Source organism: Carcharhinus amblyrhynchos, chromosome 29 (assembly GCF_965287045.1).
Source record: "Carcharhinus amblyrhynchos chromosome 29, sCarAmb.v2.hapA, whole genome shotgun sequence".
NCBI classification, from domain to species: Eukaryota; Metazoa; Chordata; class Chondrichthyes; order Carcharhiniformes; family Carcharhinidae; genus Carcharhinus; species Carcharhinus amblyrhynchos.
This window is the reverse complement of record NC_137352.1, coordinates 13094891-13116957: the sequence shown is the minus strand read 5'-3', so window position 1 is coordinate 13116957 and position 22067 is coordinate 13094891. Positions and strand designations below refer to the sequence as shown.

Genomic DNA, 22067 nt, shown 5'->3' with positions numbered 1-22067 from the left:
AGGTAGACTTACATTAGCACTGCAATGAAGGTACTGTGAAAATCCCCTAGTTACCACACTCTGGCACCTGTTTGGGTACACTGAGGGAGAATTTAGTGTGGCCAATGCACCTAACCAGCACATCTTTGGATTGTGGGAGGAAACCAGAGCACTTGGAGGAAACCCACGCAGACACGGGGACAATGTGCAGATTCCACACAAACAATGGCCCAAGGGTGGAATCAAGCCTGGGTCCATGGCACCGTGAGGTAGCAGTGCTGTGCCACCGTGCCACCCCAATGGCAACAATTCACACACAGAAAAAAAACCCACAATATAATGATGACAAGATCATCTGTCCTCAGAAACGTTGATCAGGAACAAACACTCAACTGTGCATTGGGGAGACCTCTCTCTGTGCCAAATAGTTCTGCTGCTCGCCTACCTCTGTGCAATGAGTGATGCATGTGAGTCCACATAAGCTTGCTCAAATCAGCTAAAGCAAGACTAGAAACGTTTACTCATGAGCTGTGTAATTCCTATTAGGAACACACTTACTAAGAGAATTTAGTGCAGAGCCATCAGGGGAGACATTGATCAGAATCTAACACCCCCCCCCACTCCCCGACCCCCGCTCTCCATTCCCATTTACCCCTTTATCCTTAGACCATTCAGTTCAATGCTGCCATGGGGAGAAGATAACTCAGGATGGAAATTAAACTCTGGCACTGGTTCAGAAGTACCAGTTCACCCAAGTTATGAGAGTAAAAACAAAATTCATGATTCCCCCCCCAAAAAAAAAGACGAGTTTATTTCACCAATTTCCCTCCCTTGTCATAAAGAGTGGAAATCAAATGATTGAATAAAAAAAACCAACACACACACACATCTCAGAACAGTGTAGGAATCTATTTTCCCCCAAGTTTTCTAGTGGGAAATTGTCAAGAAATTCCTTATTCCTCCCCCAGAAAAGGTGCCAGAGCTTATTGATGAGAAAGTCTTCAATAATAGATAAATAAATAATCAGGACTTTATAAAGAGAGCAGATAGAGAGAGGGAGAGGATCATAAGGGAGGTGCCATAGTTCGACAGAGGGTTATTTTTCCCACCTCTTCTGGTCTCTTATTTTTTTGACCCCCACCACCCCCTCCCCGCTTCTTGCTGGTGCACATTCCCAGGTCAATTTCCATTCTGTGCCGTTCCAGTCCGTGTAATTAGCATCTCATTAGCATCTGATTATCATCTGATTAGGCGGGTGATTAGCATGCGAGGGAGGAGCAGCGCCGCGACTTCGCTCGGCTCGGCTCTGCACACAAGCAGGTGTATGTTCAACATGGCGTTCACGATGCCCGGCGTATCTGTCTCTGCTGCTGCTCTTTCTGCCTCTCACCATCTCCTCTGCCTCGCCGTCTGGGCACTCATCATCGGGAAAGGTAAGGGGAGGGGAGAGGGGGGGGAAGAAAGAGGGAGAGGGGGGTGTAAGGAAAGAGGATTAACAGCAAAGCCACGCACAAAAAAATACATTGAGGGTTCTGTAACAGAGAGAAAAACAGCCAGGGAAAGAGAGAGAGAGAGAGAGGGGAAAATAAATCCTTTTTTAATTTCCAAAAGGCTTTGGAGAGAGAACTGGAGGGAGGAAAGCAGAGATTAAATGTTTGTTTCCCCCCCCCCTTCCAGTTGAATCCCAGCAAAGTTCTCTCTCTCTCTGTCTCATTCCCTTTCCTCCCCCAACCTCCCTTTTCAATTTTAAGACACCAAAAAGAAACGGGAGCGGTGATCTGCAACATTGAACCTCTGTGTGTGTGTGCGCGCTTTTAAATTGAACTTTTTGCCAGCCTTGCAAGAGAAATCTCAGCAGCACTGCGTTAAGAAAAGGGAGCCTTAATTGCAAGAGAGAGGTTTAAAATAAACTTGAAAGCTCCGGATTGTATTTGGCTGGTTGGTTGGTTGGAGGTATTTTTTGTGTTTGGGGGGGGTGGGTGGGGGGGTGTTGTCAGGCAGTGTTGTATATCAATACATGTTCGCATTTGGGACCGTTCTGATAGTGGAATGCAGGGAACTGTGAAAAGTTAGCAGAGCGGCTTGGTATTTTATTTTTAAACAGCCGTTTGTTTTATTGTCCCTACGTTTACAAACGGTGCTGTTTGTGTACTTGGAGTGATGGGGAGTTCAGCTTAGCCGGGCTTTAGAGAGAAGAGGGCGATGTTTCTCCAGAAATCCTGTTTTTATTTTCCTTGATTATTTATTAAACAAGGGAAGATTCGATCAAACTGCGATCCACACGGATACATGTTTCCTTTTTTTTTATTGCTTGTAACTGAATGGGATTGAAATTGACTTGAGTGGCAAGCTGCTGAAATGACTAGATGTCAGTTTCCCTCCCTCCCCGTGTGGTTTTGAGTGAAGGCACAACAAGTGGAGAAATGAATGTCTTTCTGCCTCCCAGTTCTTTAGACGATGTGAAATTTCCTTTTGTAGCGGGGTTGTCTTCCCTGATGCTGGTGGAAAGGAGAGCCGGGAAGCCCGCCTTTTTCACCCCCCCCCCCCCTCTTCTTCCTCAACCCTTTGTTTGCAGGCGATAACTGAATCCCTCTTTAACCCTTCTTTATGTAAGCGGGCCCTTTACCTTCCCCACGACAGTGGAGAGGGAGTCTCGCTGTAACGAACCAGTGTGTGTGTGTGTGAGAGAGAGAGCGAGCGAGCCCTCTGCTTCAAGGCAAATTTAGAGTTAAAATGACTAACTGCAGCCATGCAACATGGATTGACACATGATTTACATTGGGCAAGCAAACCGCACAGAGGAGCTTTACTACTCTTTAAAACTTTATAAAAAAAAACAATCTCGCTCTTGAATTGGACGGAGCGTTTTTTTTCTTTCCCTTTTCTAAAAAGTCGGAGCAAGATTTCGCTTTTAAAAACAAGTCTTGTGTTGGAGAAATCCCCTTCCTTGTTACTTCAAAGGCAGCGAGAACACGCTCCCCTGGTCCGCCCGCTGAACTCTCCGAGGAAGAGATAAGGGTGAAGTGATCCCTGTATTGCGTGAAGAAGGGGCAGGAAATTTACCTCCCAAATCCTGTTTTTTGTTTCGAAGCATGACGGGTCCACCTCCCTCCGAAGCACCTAATGATGAGGTTCCCAAAATTGATGCGTTTTGATGCGCATCGAGATGCTTTCTTTGAAATCAGTTGGTGCCACTCCTGTGATGATATTCTGACCACATTTCACACTGAATGTGGAAGTCAGGTCTGCCGTCTTGTTTATGCATTAAAAAAAATCCGCCCTGAACTTCCAATGCAACATCCCCTGAAACTGGCCAATTTCACCTCCCCCACCCCCCGCACTGGAGTCGGTGTGTTGCTTGCCAAAGTTGTTTTTTTTGGGGGGTTGGGGGGGGGGGTAGAAAGACAGGCAGTGTCATCATCTGATGGCTTCATCAAAGCACCCCCTCCCCCTTTTCGCCCGTTTGTTATTTCTTATTTACAGTGACTGTCCAGTGGCTTGAGATGTGCCTGGAAGGGAGGAGGTGGGGGTGGGGGGGGGGGGGGAGACACACAACAACTGGCAAAGACCTTTCATTACGAGATGGGAAAACAATTCTGTCCCCCCACCCCCGCCCGGGCCGATGGTCGCAAACAAGAGTTCTATTGATTGACCTTTTTTTTCGAATTGGAACACATCGGAACACCCCCAAACAGCAGCTAGTGACCGCGAACAAAAGAGTGCATTCATAAAGCGTTTTGTAGATGATTCCCTCCGCCACAATGAACGCTGTTCCTGATCAGTATGAGAAAACAGACACTGGATCACTGTACTCCTCTCCAGTAGTTCTCATTTCCACCCCGATGCCATTCACATTTACTGGGCGATGCATGTTAACACAATGGCAATTTTATTTCCAGTATGAAACTGATAAGCAAAAAAAAACCCAACTCCACTCAATGTTCACCACCTTCGAATCCCAGTGAGATATTTCTCCATCACCGAGAGACAGTGCGCTGCTGCCTGCATGTGTTAGCTTTTTGAACATGATTTGAGGCTGTTTCATCTCTTTTTTTTTGTGTGTGTTGAACTTAACCAAACCCTGTTTTTATGTGCCGGGAATTCTTAGGATTATTGAAGACTAGTGAGGTTTTTTTTAAAAAAAATCGGTGTCTATGAGAATCCAATGTGACAAACACTTTTGAATAAATCCGGCTGCTGTACGGTTTATTTCCTTGGAGGAGGATTTCGCTATTGAAATCACGACATTGTGTGGGAATTTGTGAAGTTCGCTTCACTGACTTACAGAGAGAGATGCAGATTTTGACACTTATTTAAAATAAACACGAGTTGTCCAGCTCGCTTCCTGTGGATTGTGCCATACAGTGCTGAGTGTATATCCAAGACAAACAGCGAATTTATTACCTGGGAGCCTCTTTTCAGAGAGGCTGGTATGAAATGTATTCCACCCTCCTGTATCACTGGCAGCATTTCTTTTTGATTGTGCTTCAGTTCATTAGGGAAGCTTTCTCCGGATGGTTCTGTTGTGTTGGGGACAGATTTCAGTCTAGGCTGCAGAAGAGAGAGAGAGGAAAAAATCAAAACCTAAGACCTTGTCACTGAAGTTGACAAATGCCTTTTCAGCTGGTTAACATTGGACTGTTTTTTTTTTCTCTCTCCCTCTGTACTTTCCATACCTCTTTATTGACACTGTACGCTGGCTTGGAATTGATTGTTGTAATTATTGAGTCATTTTTCTTTTTTTAAACTCGAAATGCATTTGCATTTCATTGTTGTACTTGTAAATAAACTGACTTTACAATTGGCTTGAGACAGATTGCTGGTTACTGGAATTTGGAATATGGCAATTTTTAGAATATGGCAATTAAGCTGCAAGGAAGAATCATTGTAGCATTGAGTCCTCCGAGTCAGTTAATGCTTGGTAACTTGTAATCAGTCATTGAGATGTAATTTTCCTTGGAACTTTAGGTCGGAGATCAAGGCCACCTCGCTTGCTTTTGAAATATTTTACTTTTTAATGGTGTGTACAGTATTGATTAGTTTTGTCCAGGAGATAGCTCTCTCGCAGCTAGTGAGATTCTGCGGAGCTCTTACCATCTCAGTGTTTGCTGTGGCATTACATGTGGATTTAATGCAGATAGCTGCAGTTCTTTAAGGAATCCAAGGCATTCTGCTTTAGTTCCTCAATTCTGATTTGGCTTCTGTCGCGTGTTGTAAGGCTGAGCCCCTCAATGTTTATAAACCCATCCACCAGCTTATTTATGCTGTTGATGCATAATTAATCCTTTTCAGACTGGAATTGAAAAAGTGATAAATGAGAATTGTGTACTCTAGTAGTTACAGGCAATGCTGGCGAACATTCACTGATGCTACAAGAGCCATTTAAAGGCACTTTACTTCACAAAGCAGATTGGAATTGACACATTTCCATGATTATGTGAGCATAAAGCTAACTTTCACTTAATTTGTTGCTCTTGTCTCTCATGCCTCAGCATCCAAAGATGTGCAGGTTAGGTTGTTTGGCCATGCTATATTGACCCTAGTGTCAGGGAGGTTAGCAGGGTAAATGTGTGGGGTTGCGAGGAATAGGGCCTGGGTGAGATTGTAGTAGGTACAGACTTGATGGTCTGAATGGCCTCCTGCACTGTAGGGGTTCTGTGCTGCTCACTGTACTACTTAGGATGGTACCATGGTTTGCACTCACACTATGTCTGAAATGTCCCAAACTAGTGAGATTGTTGCTGTTGTGGTCAGCTTCAGTGAAGACATTGAAACATCAGGACATGTCACGTTCAGGTCAAGTTTTCTGTTAGCTTAAACCTGATGCAATACTTGGTGCTCTGGTTTTCGTGAGGTGGAACAACCCTTTTCCAAATGTCTGAATCCACAAAGTTCCAGCAAAGTGAAAGGGTGGGTAAGAAATCCACCTGCAGCAGACAGGGGGTGATGGAAGCTGGTATGTGACCCACAGGCTGCAGCTTGGGTTGATGTAAATGCGGTGTTGATTGAGTTGTAGTCGTTAAGTGGGTTTACCAAGCGAGTTCCTAAGGTGGATGTGATACTCTTTCCAGTGGCTTGGCAAGACTCGCTGGAACAGATCCAGCGAAGGAAGGACAGGAGGGAAGATCAGTCTTTGATCAGGAGCCAAATGTCCAACACCTTGTGGTGCGGCGGCAGACAGTTTGATTCTTGTGTGTAAAGATTAGCACCATGAAGCATTGGTGTCAACTTTTGAATTCTGCTTTTTCAGTCTGGCCATCGCTGTGCTGGTGAACTGAATAGTTAAATTCTGATGAGAAATGTTGGGGGGGGGGGGGTCACTTATTCTGGGGTTGGAAAACATTCCTGTTCAATGGCAGAATACAATTATTTATTTTGTCACATGTGTTGGTATACGGTGAAAAGTATTGTTTCTTGAACGCTGTACAGACAAAGCATATGGTTCATAAGGAAAGGAGAGAGTGCAGAGTGTAGTGTTACAGTCATAGCTAGGGTATAGAGAAACATCAACTTAATGCAAGATATTCAGACCCTTGCTTGTGGGGATGAGGATAACCATAGAATTTCTACAGTGCAGAAAGAGGCCATTTGGCCCATTGAGTCTGTACTGACTGTCTGAAAGAGCACCCCACCCAGGCCCTCCCCTCTGCTCTATCCCCGCAACATGGCGCATTTACCATGGACAATCCAGCTAACCTGCACATCTTTGGACTGTGGGTGGAAACTGGAGCACCCAAAGGACACGCACACAGTCATGGAGGGAATGGGTGGCATGGCGACATAGCGGTTAGCACTGCTGCCTCTCAGCGTCAGGGACACAGGTTCAATTCCCAGCTTGGGTCACTGTCCGTGTGAAGTTTTCACATTCTCCCCATGTCTGCATTGGTTTCCTTCGGGTGCTCCGGTTTCCTCCCACACTCCAAAGATGTGCGGGCTGGGTGGGTTTGCCTTGTTAACGAATTGCCCCGTAGTGTCAGGGGTAGTGGCTAGGGTAAATGCATGGGGTTAAGGGGATAGGACCTGGATGGGATTGAGATTGGTGCAGACTCCATGGATCGAATGGCCTCCTTCTGCTCTGTAGAATTCTGATTCTTTGTGCAAACTCCACACAGTCACTCAAGGGTGGAACCAAACCCGGGTCCCTGGTGCCATGAGGCAGCAGCGCTAACCGTGATTGTGCCAGGCCATGATTGTGCGCTTTCTTTTAAATTTAATGGGAGGTCACATTGGTGTGATGTTGTTTTAGAGAATGGGGGCCTTAGTCAACTCTAATGGTTCGCTATACAGGAAATTTTTCCAGTGTTCTGAATGAGACATTGCTGTAAGGAGACAATGCCAGCTTGTAACACTCTGCCTCCTTACCAGCAGAGGAATGTTATTCATCCTTTTCTGCAATCAATCATGAACTGGAGCCTGTTGCTTACTCAGTGTATTCCAGTGATGCAGATTTTATTCTGTATAAAACCCTAGGAGAGATGGATGTATTTGTAATATATAAAATACATTTTGAAGGGCAGAAACTGATGCGAGTGTCTAAACAAATATTATTCTTGGCACAGCATCCTGGGTTACCACATACATACTATTTCTCAGGTTGCTAACTTGCCAGGATTGGCCTTGAGTCTCCAAGCATTGAAAATGAATCTTCAGGACACTTGTGTGCAATCCTGCAGAAAAATAATCGGACATGTCATTTTCTTTGAACGTGTCCCAGATAAAAGAATATTGAAAATGGGAGTGGGGGGAGCAGACTGGTTGGGCAGAATCGCCTCTGTCTGCACTGTAGGGGTTCAGTGCTTAGCCATGTGGCTGAGAGTCAATCAATATGCAGTTGGGTAATTAGCGTTTTTGCTCTCCAGTTGGCTTCGGAAGCTGGCGGGCCACGAGGATGGGTGTGTTGGCCAACTAATGGCTGGAGCCTGGGGACAAACTTTCAGGAATACAGCTGGCAACCTGAATTATGGCCACAGCCAGGGTGGATGTCACCCAGCTATGTGTGCCCATGTCACAGTGTCGGATGCAACACTGGACATTCCAATCCAGTTGTGGCTCAGATGGCCAGAGGCTGCTCTTTGTCGTTGCCTGGGACACACTCAGCTCTCGGGCACTGTCTGATCAAATCATCTTCAAAAAATATTACATCACGAATCTTGCAGGAGAAATGGACTGAAATCTAAAGAGTAAAATAGCCTCAGCAATCCTGGAGTCTCACTGTAAGGTTTCATTCAGTGACGTTATCCTATTTACATGAAATGCACTGGGCTTTTTTTTTCCACGTCTTTCGACCTTTTTTCACTACTAAAAAAAAGAACATGTGGGAAAAGAACAAAGCTTCAGTATCTCAGATTTGGGAATACAGTATTTTTTTTGGGAGCCCTCGGCTCCATGTATTGTTTTAAATACCTGCTGACAGTACATCTGAAAAAGCTATACCAGCAGCTTGTACATCACACCCAATATCATTCAGTCATCTTTCAAGACTTTGCTGAACCTGCAATGTTCTCCATTATCCAACTGCCTGAGAGAGAATAAACAGACCTTGTCCTGCTTTATTGGACTGCTCCTTGAATCAAAATTGAGTTGTTTTAGATAAGTGACCAGAACAAGTTTGGGGCTGGATTGTCTGCATAGCTGTAGCACTTAACATCAACTGAAGGAGTGCTTTTGATTTTTAAGGTGCTATAGAAAGCTCTTAGTGAAGTATAGGTCATCCCCAACAAACTATTTTATCCCAAGTACAATGCAGAAGTGTCAACGCTGTTCACGCATGAGTAAATGCAATGTTCCAGATTTTGAAATGATGTTGTTTTCTTTAATAAAAGATTCTGGCTTCAAGCCCAGAGATGAGATTGGTGCTTCAGGAAGTGTTTCCAGGAGACTTCATAGCCTATAGCAGCGGCACGATTGCACAGTGGCTGGCACACTGCTTAGCACTGCTGCCTCACAGCACCAGGGACCCAGGTTCGATTCCTGGCTTGGGTCACTGTCTGTGTGGGTTTCCTCCCACTATCCGAAAGAAGTGCTGGTTAAGCACATTGCCTGTGCTCAATTCTCACTCAGTGTACCCGAAGTGGTGCCGGAGTGTGGCAACTAGGGGATTTTTCACAGTAACTTCATTGCAGTGTTAATGTAAGCCTACTTATGACACTAATAAATAAACTAAATTATCTACATATTCCAGTGGACATCGTGCCGTTCAAGTAATGGATTTCTTGAAGCATGCTGCTAAATTCATCCTTCAATTTGCGGCATCACCAAATCAGTCTCACTGGTCGATCGCCTGGTGATATTGTCACTAGATTATTAAACCAGAAAGTCAGCTAATGTTCTGCGGACCCGCGTTCGAATCCCGCTATGGTAGCTGGTGGAATCTGAATTCAATAAAGAGTTATCTGGAATTAAGAATCCACTGACTGTGAAGCCATTGTTGGAAAAATCCATCTGGTTCACTAATGTACCTGGTCTGGCCTACGTGTGACTCCAGAGCCGCAGCAATGTGATTGACTCTCATCTGCCCTAGGGCAACTAGGGATGGGCAATAAATGCTGGCTAGCCAGCCAATGATGCCCATGTCCCACGAATGTTTACAAAAATTCAGCTGTTGGATTGCTTGCCATGGGATCTTGCTAACTGCTTACTTGCTGCCAAGTTTGTCTAAGATCAAAGCTGAGCCTGGCCATGTTGTTTTCCTGTTGATGGTATTAACTAATGTCTATTATGGTGCTAATTTAAGTGTGGGACAATTTTTCTCTCTGGTCAGCTTGCTGTCATGTATAAATTCAGCTGTAGAGAATGGCCTGGCCTTTCCTGGCAACAAACTTTTTCAACCTCCCCTTTACTATCTTTGCAAGTCCAAAGTTTGAATGTCGATGCTGGGTCTGTGGAATTTGGGCAGGTATTGGTGGGCTTGAGTTTTCCTTTCCATAGAATCCACACAGTGCAGAAGGAGATCATTCGGCCTGTTGAATCTGCACTAACCCTCTGAGAACACCTTTACTCAGGCCCTATTCCCATAACCCCGCATTTGTACCCTTCTAATCTCCCTAATCCCCACATCTTGGGACACTTGGGGTCAATTTAGCATGGTCAGTCCATCTTTAATAAAGAAACATATCAACAAGGCTCATTTGGAAAAACTGGAAGGTGGCACATGGGGAGGTGATGACCTCATGGTATTATCGCCAGATATTAATCCAGAAACTCGACTAATGTTCTGAGGACCCAGTTTCGAATCCCGCCACAGCAGTTGAATTTGAATTCAATAAAAAAAAATCTGGAATTAAGAGTCTATTGATGACCATGAAACAAACAATGGACAATTGTTGGAAAACCCTATCTGGTTCACTAATGTCCTTTAGGGAAGGAAATCTGCCGTCCTTACCTGGTCTGGGCTACATGTGGTTGACTCTCAACTGCCCTCTGAAATGGTCCAGCAAGCCCCTCAGTTGAATTACTTGCTACAAAGAATCCCTTCCCAGTGGCACTGTGGATCAACCTACAGCATGTGGACTGCTGTGATTCAAGAAAGCAGCTCACCACCACCTTCTCAAGGGCAACTTGGGATGGACAATAAATGCTGGCCAGTCAGTGACGCCCATGTCCCACGAATGAATTTAAAAAAAGGTTTACTTTTTAAATAACCTGTGACCATGTTACTTATGGAATTCTAGGTAATATACTTTAACCTAACAGTCGAAGAGTTGTCAATATTTTGGGAAACGCACATTAGTCAGAACATTCTGCACTCAGTCCAAATTGCAACTTGTTTTTTGTTTTTACTGTAAAATTGTTTTTGAATGTTTTGAGACTAATATATGGCGGAATTAAACGTGATTTAAGAGTTGTGAAGTTATTACATGCCATTTCATTTGTCATAATTTTTTTCTCCAATGTTTTATTATGAAAGCAATCTTTGTTTACGTATGTCATACACAAACGTTCAATTTTCACAACACAAATGTCTTTTCATAGACTGCTTGAATAATTCCCTAGGGAATTAATTGGAAGGTTTCTTTTTGTCATTGTTTACCACCTTGACTCCTTGCTGGGTCAAAATTCCACAGGTGCAAAGACATCCCTAAAATCATCCTCTCATGGCAGCCTTAATGTGAAGAGCTATGCACAAGTTTTGAGGATTCAACAATAGGGAGTGTTACAGCCTCCCTGCCCTTGTCTGATCTGTGCACCAAGCTGCTGCAATCAGAGGTTTGTTGGATCCTTATTAGAAAAGGGCACTATAGCTGATACTTTCCCCCTCTGCCCTTGAATGATGCTGAAGTCCATTGTTGGTGCTTCACTGCTGTTCTTGGGTGCAAGCAACTAATTTAACTTTTCCTTGGGAGTTAAGATGAGGCGCGGGAGCTGCTACTGGTTGGACAACTTACTGAGACAGTGGGGCTTTTGGATGAAGTTATCTGCATGTGTAGAGGCAGGACCCATTCATTAACTCATTGTACCTGTCAAGGCAAGCATGCCTTGAAATAACAAGACTACGTTCAGCGCAAATCTGGGTGAACAAACATGCCTATTGTAATCCCTGCAATCCGTTTTGGATTGTATAACGATGCCTTTGAGAGAGAGCCACAAATGTGTTAGCACATCCGGACAAAAATGCTAGCTGCGTATGAATGGTAGCAGGAAATTACAAGTCCCATATCAAATTTATACTTTATTCCCCACTAATTTTCAAATGGAATTATTATTCCTACTTGTACCTGGCCTTCTGTGGCATTTTGATATGCTTAGTGTGGCTGTTTGCCCAAGGTATCCAGAGATTTTGAGGTTGGGGGAGGGGGCAGGAGGGTGTTTAATATTGTACTGTTGTATGCATGTGACTGTTCTGATGTAATGTTAATGAAGACCATGTAATTCAGTCAAAATTCTGATTCCAGCAGTAATGAAGTCCTAAGTGTGGGGCTCCCTTCAGAGCAGAAATTAATGGTTTCAGCAGTTTTCCCTTTAGTTTGTTCAGCTTGCTGTGTAATGCAGGGCCCTGCAGCTTATTTCATCCTCTTGGTTTTAGAGGTGACAATTTTTAGCTTTGATTCTCCGCAGTTGCGATTCATCTATTAATAGAAGCTTCGCTGGTTTGATTTAATGCTACTGTCCATTTGTTGGCATTTGCAGTTTCACAGAAAAAAAAGGAGCTGAAAACGACACGCCAGTTACAGTGTTGCCATGTGTTGCAGCAGCTGCTGGACCTGTGTGTGTGTCAGGGGGGCGGGAAGCCTGTGAGCACACTGCATTCCTGCTACTGCTAAGTTCCACAGTTGTGTGCTTATACAGATGTCAAATGTGGAAGCAGAAATTCCTGCTTTTTAAAAAAAAACGTTTAACTTGGTTCAATGCCTACTTGGCTCTCCTGTTTCTCAACCTTTTGACCACAAGTGGCATTTTGAATAGGTAACTCGTTCCTATAGGGTTTAGAAATTTTAATAGTTTACAGCTGACTGTCTGAAAGATTTTTAAAAATAATTTCCACAAATGGGGTGGCACAGTGTTTAGCACTACTGCCTGTCAGCGTTCTGGCCTCGGGTCACTCTCTATGTGGAGTTTGCACGTTCGGTCTGAGCCTGCGTGGGTTTCCTCCGGGTGCTCCTGTATCTTGCCACGTTCCAAAGATGTGCAGGCTAGATGCAAAGGCCATGTTGAATTGCCCCTTAGTGTCCCAAAATGCACCATAGAAAGCGTTCTTTCTGGTCGCATCATAGAAACATAGAACATTACAGCACAATACAGGCCCTTCAGCCCTCAATGTTGTGCCAAGCTATCCTCTCCCTATAATTCTGGAGTGCTCCATGTGCCTATCCAATAACCGTTTGAAAGTTCCTAAATTGTTCGCCTCCACTCATCGTGGCTTGGTATGGCTCCTGTTCTGCCCAAAATTGCAAGAAACTACAAAAGATTGTGAATGTAGCCCATCATGCAAACTAGCCTCGACTCTGTCTACGCTTCCTGCTGCCTCAGAAAAGCAGCCAGCATAATCAAGAACCCCTTGCGCCCCAGACATTCTCTTTCATGAGGAAAAGGATACAAAAGTCTGAGGTCACGTACCAACTGACTCAAGAACAGCTTCCTCCCTGCTGCATCAGACTTTTGAATGGACTTATCTCGCACTAAGTTGATCTTTCTCTACGTCCTAGCTATTACACTATATTCTCTACTTTTTTCTTTCCTTCTCAATGAACAGTGTACTTTGCCTGTATAGCGCACAAGAAACAATACATTTCATGTGTGCTAATACATTTCATGTGTGCTAATACATGTGACAGTAAATCAGTTGTGTAGTTTAGATGGGTTAGCCTTGGGGAATGTGTGGGGTCACAGGAATAGGAGCCTGGGCAAGGTGTTCTGTCAGAGTCAGTGTAGACTTGATGGACCAAATGGCCTTCTCCTGCACTCTAGGGATTCTGTAAACTTGCTGTGCAGTGTATACCAAAACAATGAGTGGTGTAAGTATGTTTTATGTGAAAATGGTCAACCTGTTGGTGCAACTCTACACGTTTCTTGTTGATGTTGTGTAAAATACAGCATGTGGGTGATGTTGGAACAGAGACCTGGCTGAGGAGGGCAGGACCCCATTTTTTTTTTTGTGAAACTTGCTCAAATTGCAGTTTTGAGCCCTTAAAGTGGTTTTTGATATCGGTTCGGATCCAGCTATTTCTTCCTGTGCTGCAATTGTGCCAAATATGTGTTCCTTGTTACTTAATTTCAATGAAAATGTGAATCTTAACCACTGATGGATACATGGATTACAGATGATCATAACTCTCATTTGCCGAGCTGTATACGTTGGCTAGGGGACAGCAAGGTAGAACATTGAGTTGCAAATCATGAGATACTGTGTATCCTTGCATACCTGTACAATTGGTTCTGCATATGCTGTGCTGTGTAGGGCCAAGGGTGTTCCTCAGTTGCCACGCTGTATTCCTGATGCTTTTAACATTTCCATAATACATTGTGTCCCGCAGAGATGTCAAATGCCTCGTATTTTAAGGCAGGGAGTCCAATTCCATTTAAATTTAGCTGCAAATCTAGTCTTTCTGAACTACAAATAAGTACTCTGAGATCATTTTCTCCGGCATTTATTAACTTCACCGTTTTCAATTACAGTTTCTGGCAGTTTAAGTGGACCCCTTTAAATCTTTAAAATGCTCATCATTTCAAACCGCCTCCAGGTAAAAAATGGTTTGGTGTTTGTACCTTCCACACAGTCTGTCACTGTCACACTTTGGTTGGGATGTACTTTCAAATAGCCAGCACTGGGTTTGCTCCCCAGAACAATTCAGTATCTCTGTTCTGAGGTAATGTTTGTTTCTTCAGAAGGAACTCTTCAAATGCAGACAATAAAAATAGAACAAAACTTATTCCAACTTATAAATCAAAGAAAGGGCTTAATAAAGAAACTTCATTACTCTTAACTTGGGGCCTCGCCCTGGGCCACTCCAAGCTTCCCACAATTCCAAACAGGTTCTTATTTATAGTGAGTCAGCGGACTATTGCATCATTCTGTGATTGGTTCCATGGTATACTGGGTCAGCTGACCCTTGCAGCTTGCTACCATTGGTCACATTACATCCAATACAAAGTTGTCACCAGTTACATTTGAACAATGTTAAACTGTTTCAATGAACTTTCAACTGGTAAGCTACCCAACTTGTGCTTTTTGAGGCAGTGCCTTTCACGTGATGTCTCACCACGTTTTACAGCCACTGATAGACTTTTTTGAAGTGTTGTTGTAATGCAGGGAATACAGTGGCCATTTTTGCACTCAGCAAGATCCCACAGACAGCAATGTAATAATGACCAGCTAAACTTTACTTTGCGATTGTTGGACTGAGGTGGTAAATTCTGAGGATATCAGTCCTACTCCCCTTCCGATTAACACTTTAGAATCATCTGTTGAAAGGACGAGTAGGGCCTCCATTTTCCATCTCGTATGAAAGACGGCACCTCTGGCAGTGCAGCACTTTCTGGGTGCTCCACCGCAGTGTCAGCCTTGAAATTTTGTTCTCGAGCCCTACAGACTCATAATTATATCTCTGCTTTATTTACTTGTGTGAATTCTATAATCTGTTTCTTCATTTAAACTGTCAAAGCAATAAATTAAATGGGGTTTTTTTGAATCACAGAAAATTAATTGCTGTTCTATCTCAATTACAGCAAATTAAATTGTAACCATTGACTAGAGATTCCTTCAGTGTTTTGTGCAGATGCTTGCTGTAAGTGAATAGAAAATTGAAACAATTTTAATTGACAGAATTGTTACATACTTGTTTTGAAGTAAAATGAAAAATCAAGTGATCAGTGAAACCCAGCTTATTTGCATGGTGCAATTCAGATGCATTGTTAAGCTGAAATTCTCATTTGTTGAAGACAACTTTGCACAAATTGAAGGCGTGATTTGGATAAACCTCTCCAAATTCTCCTCCAGGCTGAATGGGGCCCTCACAATTATGTTTTATATTCCAGAGTTAATATTCCTGGGTTAGTACCTGGTGTGCCCTTGTTCGGCATGAATTAAACTACAATCCCATCCCAATGTTGAATAAGTCACAGAATCATTGAAACCCAACAGTGTAGATGAGGCTGTTGGACTCAAAAGACTGCACTGACTCTCTTACAAAGCATCTTGCCCTCTAAAACAAAAACAGAAAAATGCTGGCAAATCTCATCTGACAGCATCTGTGAAGAGCGAATCGAGCCAATGTTTCGATGACCCTTCAGAGTTTCCCAGACTCTGTCTGACCTGCTAAGATTTTCCACCATTTTTCTGTTTGTGTTTCCAATTCCAGCATCCGCAGTATTTTGCCTTTACTCTCTGCCCCGCTTTATCCCTGTAATCCTACACGATTCCCATGGCTAATTTATCTAACCTACGTGTCTAGGGATGCTAAGGGGCAGTTTGTCATGGCCAATCCAATCCATCTAACCAGCACATCTTTGGACTGTGGGAGGAAACTGGAGGACCCGGAGGAAACCTACACGAACATGGGGAGAATGTGCAAACTCCACACACAGTCGCCCGAGGCCGGAATTGAACCTGGGTCACTGGAGCCAAGAGGCAGCAGTGCTAACCACTGTGCCATCGTGCTGCCCTTACTGATTCTTAAGATTTTAAATGAAGAATTGTCACTTGAGCACAACATCTGAGGGCTGTCGACACATAGAACTGTGTGTATGAGGAAAGGAGGCAGTAAATGGGAAAATCATTATGGGAAGGTGATGGCCTAGTGGTATTATTGCTAGACTATTAATCCAGAAGTTCAGTGAACGTTCTGGGGTCCCAAGTACGAATCCCATCATGGCAGGTGGTGGAATTCAATTAAAAAAATCAATTAAAAAAACATCTGGAATTAAGAATCTACTGATGACCATGAAACCATTGTAGATTGTTGGAAAACCCATCCAGTTCACTAATGTCCCTTTAGCAAAAGAAATCTGCTGTTCTTACCCGGTCTGGGCTACATGTGATTCCAGATTTCAGAGCAATGTGGTTGACTCTCAACTGCCCTTGGATAACTAGGGGTGGGCAATAAGTGCTGGCCAGCCAATGATACCCATGAACAACGAATAAATTTCAAAAAATCTATGAAGTGAATTGAAAATCACTGAGCCTTGATTTCAGGGGAGCAATAACATTAGAAGTCGGACAAAAGGAATTAACTGCTGTGACTGGTTAGTATCATAGTGTGAAATAAGAGATACTTTGTGGTTACCTTGATCTTAAAATGGCTTTCCATTACTTAACATTTGAATTTCAAAATGTGAAAGAAAAATTGTCCTAAATTAGCCATTCAACAGCAAGACAGCTGTCAGAATAAAACTGGCATTTGACTGAAATGCAAAAGGAAAATGATGGTGTCAAACCCTCTTGTTTTAAAAGGATGTTTGCAACTCCACATTGCCATATTTTGTACTTGCTGCATTCCAGTGAGTGTAGGGAAATCTGTTCCAAGTTTAGTCTTTCGGGATACCCACGCTGTAAACCTCTGACTCTATTGTCCAGAGGGGCAGTTTTATCGCGCACAGGCTGGTGTCTGGAACAAGCTGCCAGAGATGATAGTTGAGGCAGATACGATTTTGTCTTTTGAAAAGCGTTTAGATGGTTACATGGATATGATGGATGTGGGCCAAATATGGGCAATTGGGATTAGTTAGGGGTTTTAAAAAATGGCAGCATGGACAAGTTGGGCTGATGGGCCTGTTTCCATGTTGTAAACCTCTATGACTCTATCCTTGTCCTTTATAATGAATCTTGTTTGTGCTTGTGATTTGATTTCTGAGGGGGTTATAGCATGGAAATAGGCCCTTTGGCCCAACTTGTCCATGCTGTTTTTTTTAACGACGAAGCTAGTCCCAATTGCCCGCTTTTGGTCCAAATCCCATGAAAGCCATCTTATTCATGAAACTGTCTAAATGTGCTTTAAAAGACAAAATTGTACCTGTCTCTACTACTACCTCTGGCATCTTGTTCCAGACACTCACCACCCTCTGTGTGTGAAAATTGCTCCTCTGGACACTTTTTTTTATATCTCTTCTCTCTCACCTTAAACCTATGTCCTCTAGTTTTAGACTCCCCTACCTTTGAGAAAAGATATTGACTATCTATCTGATCTAGGCCTCTCATAATTTTATCGACCTCTACAAGATCACCCCTCAGCCTTCTATACTGTAGAGAAAAAAGTCACTGTCTATCCAGCCTCTTATAACTCAAACCATCAAATCCTGATAGCATTCTAGTGAATCTTTTCTGCACTCTTTCTAGTTTAATAATACCCTTTCTATAATAGGTTGACTAAAACTGTACATAGTATTCCAAGTGTGGCCTTAACAATGTCTTGTACAACTTCAACAAGACATCCCAACTCCTGTGTTCAATGTTCTGACCAGTGAAACCAAGCATGCCGAAGAACTTCTTCACCACTCTGTCCACCTGTGACTCCGCTTTCAATGAGCTATGAACATTTACCCCTAGATCTCTTTGTTCTATAACTCGCCCCAAGGCCCTACCATTAACTAAGTAAGTCCCGCCCTGGTTTGATCTACCAAAATGTACCACCTCGCATTTATCTAAACTAAACTCCATCTGCCATTCATCAGCCCATTGGCCCAATTGATCAAGATCCCATTGAAATTCAAGATAACCTTCACTGTAGACTATGTCACCAATCTTGATGTCAACCTCAAATTTACTAACCATGACTTCTATGTTCTCATCCAAAATCATTAATATAAATGACAAATAACAATGGACCTGGCACTGATCCCTGAGGCACATTGCTGGTCACAGGACTCCAGTTTGGTCACGTTAGGAACCGTGGCCATCAAGTTTGGGATTGGAACCTAAATCCAAATCATCTTGTCCTGTGATTGGGCCATGCACTGAGCCGCAAGACTCCGAGGATTCCTGTAGTCACATCTGTTGTGGAACTTTAAGCATCTGTATTCTTTGTGGTGAAATTTTTTTAACAGTCACTGGAAGGAAGGTGCATGCTGTGAGACGGGAATGTTATGTTCTCACTTTTCAGTGGAGATAACGCACATTTATGTACTACATTTGTTGTTGAAACGCTTTTAAGCAAATCTCTCAAATTACCATTAAAAAGTACTTTTGTAAGTAAATTACCACAGTTCCTTTTCCCTGTAAGCCTTGTTGAAGCTATTCTTTCTGAAAAGAAATGCTTTTCATTTAGATTGTGTTCTCTTTAGAACAAGCTGCTGTTTTGAAATGTTATTATGCATTGCATTATCCACCAGTGCCTGACACCATGCTGAGTGGCAGCTGTTTAAAGTCTGGTAGTTGTTGGTGAATGGCAGTAGGTGCTGTTGTTCTACAGGTAATCTTTTCAACTGTGGTTCTTTTCCTCTGCATCTTCCCCCTTCCCAGTGCAGGCAGCAGTGGTGGTTGGAATGGCCATTCTAATCATCTTATGTTGCCCTTCCTGAGGTCAAACTGCAGGAATATAATCTGGGATCTTCCTGGTTGGCACTGCTCAATGCTGGCGGGGTAAACTCGCTGAGCACAGAGTTCCCCAGTTTCTGCCCTGTTGGTGACCTATTCCTGGATTGCAGCAGTTAAATCCTCCTCCCTTGTTAAGTTGGCATTTATTATTTTTGATTGCTTATAGATTCTGCAAAACTACTTATAGCTGGGTGATTCTCTGGTTCTAGATACTGTTACAAAAAAAAATGTCATCATTGAGAAACTTAATCTTTCTTGACAGAGTTCTCATTTTGTGGCATTTTGCCAAGTGTGTGTGAATGGGATATCCTTAAACAAGAAAGGAGACAGTGGAGTTTTGTAGAAATTGATCTTTCTCTACACCCTATCTATGATTGTAACATTACATTCTGCAGTCTCTCATTTCCTTCTCTCTGAACAATATGTTTTGTCTGTATAGCGTGCAAGAAACAATACTTTTCACTGTATACTAATACACATGGCAGTAACAAATCAAATAATTCCTACAGAGGTTATTGAGGCGGGTGACAACTCCATTGTTAGCATAACTGATGCCAAATATGATAAATTTAGTCCCAGGTTTACTTAGGACAGCATTAAATTTGAGTTGGTATCAATTAACTGAGCCTGTTGTATTTATGGGCACTACAGTGCCAGAGTGTATGGTATTCTGATGTGGCCCCAGGCAGATTTGAACCACTTACTCCGCACAGTAAATTCTTGACCTTGGTTGACATGTGTTGCAGGGCAAGGAAACCTAGTGGTGAAATGTACCCTGCATTGGGCCTCTGTCTTCCTACAAAGATGGACATCCAGAATCTAGTAGTAGCTTACTAAGTAAGCAATAGCAATTTGGTCTAAACAGCTGGGAGGGAAAAACCTGAGATTGACTGCTTTCCCTTGATTCTCTTGTCTTTGTTTATCATCTTCTTCCTCCCCATATTTTTCCCAACTTGTAGCTCATTGTGAGGTGCTGAGTGTTCTAGTTTCCTCCCACTGTCCAAAGATGTGTGGGTTAGATCGATCTGATGTGGAGATGCTAGCGTTGGACTGGGGTAAACACAGTAAGAAGTCTCTCAACACCAGGTTAAAGCCCAACAGGTTTATTTGGTAGCAAAAGCCACTGGCTTTGGGAGCACTGCTCCTTCATCAGGTGGGTGAAATCCCACTCGCCTGATGAAGGGACAGCACTCCGAAAGCTAGTGGCTTTTGCTACAAATAAACCTGTTGGACCTTAACCTGGTAAGTAAGGAATAGGAGCAGGAGTAGGCCATCTAGCCCTTCGAGCCTGCCCCGCCATTCAGTAACATCATGGCTGATCTGAAGTGGATCAATTCCACTTCCTGCTTTCTCCCCATAACCCTTAGGTTTTTGATAGACAAGAGAATTATCTCCCCATGACTTAAATATATTTAGCGAGGTAGCCGCCTCCACTTCAACGAGCAGAGAATTCCAGAGATTCACCACCCTTTGAGTGAAGAAGTTCCTCATCAACTCTGATCTAAACTGCCCCTTCTGCCCTTGTCTTGAGGCTGTGCCCTCTAGTCCTGCTATCCTTTCTAAGTGGGGAGAATCTCTCTACCTCTACCCTATCCATCCCTTTCATTATCTTATACATCTCTATAAGATCCCCCCTCATCCTTGTAAACTCCTTCTAAACTGGTGTTATGAGACTTCTTACTGTGTAGATTAGCCATACCCAATTGCCCATTAGTGTTAGGGAAATAACAAGGTAAATATGTGGGATTACGGGGATAGGACCTGAGTGGGATTGTTGTCAGTGTAGGCTCAATGGGCTGAATGACCTCTTTCTGGGGACCCTATGATTCCATATATTGTGCTGTTGGCATGGTTTTCCTGGAGTGAGATATTTAAAGACAGTTATCGGTGTGAATTTGACAAGTTTTCTAAATGCCTGCATGCCAGTAATTCTGTCAAAACCTATGTACTCCATCAGATCAACTTCCATTCACCAATTTTCTCATATTAGGGGAGCCTAAAACTAGAAGGTATAGGTTTAAAGTGGGAGGGGAGTGATACGAATGTGTCCAGACGGGCAATTTTGTCACACTGTCTGAAATGAGTTGCCAGAAGCAGTAATAGAGGTGGGTACAATTCTGTCTTATAAAAAGCATTTAGACAGTTATATGGGTAAGATGAGTGTAAAGAGATATGGGCCAAACACATGCAATTGGGACTAGCTTAATGGTAAAAACTGGACGGCATGGACCAGATGGGCTGAAGGGCCTGTTTCCATGCTGTAAACCTCTGAGTTGTGTGTCTGTGTGTTTAGAAACAAACAACAACTTCACAATTGAACGTTGGAGTAACGTTTCAGTAACGGTTAAATAACCTCACTTGTGATGAGGAGGTATCTTTATCTTCTGCTTACCCAGTTGAAAAGTCTCTGGAACAGCAGAAGATTGTGAGGATTGTTTCAGTGGTGTGTCTTCGAAATTTCTACTGCTTCACCAAGTTAAATCTACCCAAGAGTGACACCACTGGCCAAAGCCTCAAAATGCTTGGATTCTTCAGTTCCGTGGCTGACCAGCAGTGTCACTGTTGAACATGTTACCAGTGTGGGAAAGCAAACTCAAGTCAGAAGAAGCATTCAGTTTATTCAGTGACTTTTTATTTGCAATCCGCGGCGAATGGAAGGACTTCAGGTGTTTCTAAACACAACTCAAACTCAAAATGACTTCCACCCATCCCACTGATGTGCTTTCTTCAGTTGCATTTTGTTTTCTCTGTGGGACTGGGTTAGTGCTTCACTTTTTTAACATGAGTTTTTAAATGCCTGTCTTTTGAGAGAGGAATCAAAGTTCTGCACGTTGTTGATGAAATTATTGCTACGATTGAAGAGGAAATCTTAATGGTTTTAATCCTTTGTTTGGAGTTTGCACCCACTCCCCTCCGTACCTGCGTGGGTTTCCTCTGGGTGCTCCAGTTTCCACCCACACACCGAAAGACATGCTGCTTGGGTGCATTGGCCATGCTAAATTCTCCCTCAGCCTACCCGAACGGGCTGAAGTGTGGTGACTAGGGGATTTTCACAGTAACTTCATTACAGTGTTAATGTAAACCTACTTCCTGACACTAACTTTAAACTTTATTGCAGTACACA

The 22067-nt window shown here is 43.2% G+C and overlaps 1 protein-coding gene across 3 annotated transcripts in view; it reads left to right on the top strand.

The window, feature by feature from the left end:
- The first annotated feature begins 1243 nt into the window (after positions 1 to 1243).
- Positions 1244 to 22067, top strand: part of cadm1a (cell adhesion molecule 1a) — a 437492-nt gene continuing 416668 nt past the window's right edge. For 2 of the 3 annotated variants that reach the window (XM_080214514.1, XM_080214515.1), the window contains exon 1: positions 1258 to 1412. In XM_080214514.1, the coding sequence (XP_080070640.1) occupies positions 1304 to 1412 (109 nt within the window). In that variant the 5' untranslated portion in view covers positions 1258 to 1303. Of the gene's footprint in view, positions 1413 to 22067 lie in introns of all 3 variants that reach the window. The other variant, XM_080214513.1, reaches the window with a different exon arrangement.